This window comes from Habropoda laboriosa, unplaced genomic scaffold, assembly GCF_001263275.1.
Source record: "Habropoda laboriosa isolate 0110345459 unplaced genomic scaffold, ASM126327v1 scaffold295, whole genome shotgun sequence".
NCBI lineage: Eukaryota > Metazoa > Arthropoda > Insecta > Hymenoptera > Apidae > Habropoda > Habropoda laboriosa.
The window spans coordinates 492,529-497,240 of record NW_017100429.1 but is presented as its reverse complement, the minus strand read 5'-3'; the positions used below and the strand labels follow the sequence as shown (position 1 = coordinate 497,240).

The 4,712-nt window shown below is 41.6% G+C and overlaps 1 protein-coding gene across 1 annotated transcript in view; it reads left to right on the top strand.

Moving 5' to 3' along the window:
• Positions 1–4,712, top strand: part of LOC108575640 (hemocytin) — a 14,226-nt gene that overhangs the window by 4,121 nt on the left and 5,393 nt on the right. The window contains exons 14-26 of the mRNA XM_017938480.1: positions 4–163; positions 239–601; positions 665–1,003; positions 1,066–1,404; positions 1,472–1,806; positions 1,867–2,103; positions 2,180–2,396; positions 2,460–2,780; positions 2,852–2,974; positions 3,039–3,318; positions 3,397–3,618; positions 3,681–4,492; positions 4,567–4,712. Coding sequence (XP_017793969.1) covers positions 4–163; positions 239–601; positions 665–1,003; positions 1,066–1,404; positions 1,472–1,806; positions 1,867–2,103; positions 2,180–2,396; positions 2,460–2,780; positions 2,852–2,974; positions 3,039–3,318; positions 3,397–3,618; positions 3,681–4,492; positions 4,567–4,712 — 3,894 coding nt within the window. The remainder of the gene's footprint in view (positions 1–3; positions 164–238; positions 602–664; positions 1,004–1,065; positions 1,405–1,471; positions 1,807–1,866; positions 2,104–2,179; positions 2,397–2,459; positions 2,781–2,851; positions 2,975–3,038; positions 3,319–3,396; positions 3,619–3,680; positions 4,493–4,566) is intronic.

Here is a 4,712-nt window from a genome sequence, read left to right as displayed (position 1 = left end):
TGTGTGGAAGGATGCAACTGTCCAGAAGGGCAAACACTGGATATCCATGGAGAATGTATCCTAATTGGACAGTGTCCTTGCTCATATGGTGGTCTTGAGTTCAATGCAGGGCACAAAGAGATCCGACCCGGGGCTAAGGCCCTTGAACTCTGCACCTGTGCAGGTTTTGCCTTTTTACTAGATCTTCAATTTTAAATGCCACCTTTCACTTACAACTTCATGAATTATCTGCAAACAGGAGGAGTTTGGAGTTGCACAGAGGCCACACAGAGTGAGATTGTTGAATATCCAGCAGCGAAGGACCTTATGACCACATGCATAGCCAGCAAACACGAAAAAGTTACGGACTGTGCTCCAATAGAGCCTAGAACCTGTCACAATATGCACAAACAAGTTCAGAGACCATCTGTCTGCAAGTCTGGCTGCATATGCAAACCTGGCTACGTTTTAGATAAGCCAGCAGGCAGTTGCATCAAAGAAGAGTCCTGTCCATGCCATCATGGAGGGCAGAGCTATGGAGAAAGATCTGTCATACAGAACGAGTGCAACACTTGTTTGTGCACCAATGGAACATGGAAGTGCACTGACAGAACCTGTGCAGGTATAATAGCTTTGCATATTTACGTTATGTATTGTCAATTCACTGAGCTGTTTGTACTCTTAGGTGTCTGTTCTGCTTGGGGAGATTCCCACTACAAGACATTCGATGGAAAGATCTACGATTTTCAAGGAATGTGTGACTATGTCCTGGTTAAAGGTTCTCTGAGTCAGGAGGACTCCTTCGACGTATCCATTCAGAACGTTCCTTGTGGCACAACTGGTGTAGCCTGTTCCAAATCAGTCTCTGTTATTATTGGAGGCGGTCAAAATCTGGAGAGCATTATTTTAACCAAAGGAAAGGAGCTTCCTGCAGGAGACTTCAAGAGAATAGCAACTAGAACAGCTGGACTGTTCACGTTTATTGATGTGCCTGATATGGGACTAACTGTACAGTGGGACAAAGGTACTTTTTCTAACATTGGATCCTGTTGAAAATTTTCTTTGGCATTCTGATACCATTTACAGGCACCAGAGTGTACATAAGGCTGGAACCTAAGTGGAAGGGCCACACAAATGGTCTCTGTGGTGATTACAATGATAATAGTGAAGATGACTTCAAGACACCCTCAGGTGGAATCTCAGAAGTGTCTGCAAATCTGTTTGGAGACTCGTGGAAGAAGAATGAGTTCTGTCCTGAACCAAAGGAAATCAAGGATCCCTGTGAACAGCATCCAGAGAGAAATTTATGGGCTGTAGAGAGATGTGGAATATTAAAATCATCAGTCTTCCAACCTTGTCACTCTGAAGTTGAGGTCGAGAATTATTTGCACAACTGTATTTTTGATACATGTGGCTGTGACACAGGTAAACCTACCTTATTTATGGAGAAATTATTTTATTTCTCTTTTTCATTACTTCTTTCATATCTCAGGAGGTGATTGTGAGTGTCTTTGCACTGCTCTGGCAGCCTATGCACAAGAGTGCAACGCGAAGGGTGTCCCGATAAAGTGGCGCAACCAAGAGCTTTGCCCCATACAGTGTGATGAAGCTTGTAGCTCATATTCTCCTTGTGTTATCACTTGTCCTCGTGAAACCTGTGACAATTTGATGATTCTGAAGGATAAATCTCATTTATGCTCTCAAGACACCTGTGTTGAGGGATGCTCCATTAAATCTTGCCCTGAGAACCAAGTGTACAGCAACGATAGTTACACAGAGTGTGTTCCCAGAGAAACTTGCAAATCCCCTTGCACTGAAATCGATGGGGTATGTTCAAGAAATGAATGAAAAATATTTATTTTTGCACAATGATAATGTTCATTGCAGGTGATCTATTATGAGGGTGACAATGTGAAGAGTGACAACTGTCAGACGTGTTTCTGCAGCCGTGGAAAAGTACTGTGCAAAGGAGAGCCATGCACTAGCACTACTGTAGCAAGTACTGTGCCACTGGAGGAGCCACAGAGGTGTGTGGATGGCTGGACAGCTTGGATAAATCAGGATCCAGCGATTAAAGGAAAGAAATTTAAAGACATTGAACCTTTGCCCTCATTGATGACCTTGGTAACATTCGACATTATTATTAACTAATTTAACAAATTTGTTTCATATTATTTGTACAATGAAATTATTTTTAAAGGCATATATCAAGGGATCTGCAATATGTGACAAGAGTCACATGGTCGACATAAGGTGTAGATCAGTGAAAAATCACTTGACACCAAAAGAAACTGGTTTGGATGTTGAATGTAGCTTGGAACATGGTCTATATTGTCAGTCACAGGCTAATCTACGCTGTGTTGACTTTGAAATCAGTGTGCTGTGTCAGTGTTCAGAGATTACTACTGAAAAAGCAGGTTTGTACCATAGAAAAGTTGTGGTAACCATTTTAATTTTATAATAATCAATTTCTGTGGCAGAAACACCAAGTACACCAAAAACGACTTTTGAAGAGTGTAGTATGGAGATTCCGTATAAACCACATCCCACAGACTGTCACTTGTTTTATCAGTGTAGCCCTGGAGTCCATGGGAACGAGTTTGTGGAGAAATCCTGTGGTCAGAACATGTTCTACAATCCACAACTGCAAGTCTGTGATTGGCCAAACAATGTAGCAATCATTAGACCAGAATGTTCGAATGAACCAACCACACCAACCAAGAATGAGTGGACAACTGAGCAAAAAACTAAGTCTAAGACCACAGTATCGACTGCTTTTGAGAAAAACATCACAACCAGCGGTACGTTTGTTCCTAATACACTTTTACTACCTTATACAATGTCTCTGATGTTATGAATTCTTCTTCTTCAGAAGTCTGTAAAGTGGATGAAATATGGAGTGACTGTGCCATTAATTGCAACAAGGCTTGTGACTACTACAGACACACTCTAGTGATGGAAGGAAAATGTGATGGCACCACTGGCTGTGTCCCAGGTATACTAATTTCATCATATACTTTGGATTATTGATGTTAATATCTAATTGTTTGAAAAATTAGGATGCATCCCAGTGAATAGACCGCAGTGCAAGCCACAGGAGTTCTGGAGGGATGCAATGACCTGTGTGGATGAGACAGACTGCACTTGTAGATCTCATGATGGCCATCCAGTCATTCCTGGTGCTGTTCTGAAGGAGTCAGAGTGTGAAATTTGCCAATGTATTAACAATTACTATACCTGTGACAAATCTTTGTGTGCCAGTGTGGTTTCTGAAGTCACTACTAAGAAACCAGTCACTCAACAACCTATTGAAGCAACTAATGTACTAACTTATCTTACGTAAGTAAATCTAGGACCTCTAGAAGTCACTTTTAATTTAAACAGATTAAAAATAATGATGATATTTTTATGATGGAGGACTGAGAAGAGTGTGGATGTACACACAATGGTGGTACCAAGCACAGTCAGCCCACCAGAGTACTGCATCAGTAACAATTTCATCCCTCTGGTCAAATATTTGAATGACCAAGTCTCTTTTGATGCTAGCAGTACTAGAGGACCCATGTATCAGCCAGAAAATTCAATACTGAATACAAATCCTATGTTCTGGGAGCCTGAGTATACTACCACTGACCAATGGTAAACACTGAGTCACATGTTCTCCTTTTAAATAGTTCATCTTATTCCATAATCATTTCTAGGTTAGACATAAAGTTCCAGAGGCCCGAACCTGTCTATGGTATCGTGCTGCAAGGCAGTGGAGCGGAGGATAAATTTATAACAAGCTACAAAGTGTTGTTTTCTGAGGATGGTCAGTCATTCTCGTATGTTCTGGATGACAAAAGGCAGCCAAGGGTGTTTAGAGGGCCTGTAGACCAATATAAACCTGTTGAACAGGAGTTATACGAGCCCATTGAGGCTAAAGTGGTCCGAGTGAACCCATTGTCTTGGCACAATGGAATAGCCATGAAGGTGGAGTTGCTTGGCTGTCAGGAAATGATAACAACCATTATTCCTGTGACAGAAATTCCAGTACTCACAACTGTGATCACAGAAAAAACTGTGAACCCAGTCTGTGATGAACCAATGGGTCTAGACAATGGTCTGCTCTTCCCAGAACAGATCTCAGTCTCCTCCTCTTCCACAGAGCTGTTACCAAACTTGAAGTTGACTTCTCCAAGTGTTTGGCATCCTAAATTGGACAATCCGCATCAATTTGTCACAATTGACTTTTTAGAGCCACGTAATCTGACCGGAGTTGCCACAAAAGGTGGCGAAGGCACCTGGACAACCGTCTACAAGGTGTTCTACAGCAACGACGACCATCAGTGGAATCCAGTGATAGATGAGAATGGATATGAAAGAGAATTCCTAGGAAACTTTGATTCTGACACTGTTAAGAGGAACTACTTTGATAGACCACTGAATGCTAGATACCTGAAGGTGAAGCCAATCAAGTGGCACGAGCAGATAGGCCTGAAGCTTGAAATTCTTGGCTGTTACTTGCCCTACCGTAAGTGTAACATGATCGTCAAATAAAAATCATACTTGTTTCTTTGACTCATGAGAATTAATTCATTCACAAAGTGAACAAAGTGACAACTGAGAGAGTAGAAATAATACCAACGACAATACAGACAGCTGAGAAGTGTAATGTGTGCAAGGGAGTGTCAATTGAAGATCAGTCTAACTGCAGATGTGTAGAACCCTATTGGTGGAATGGGAATACTTGT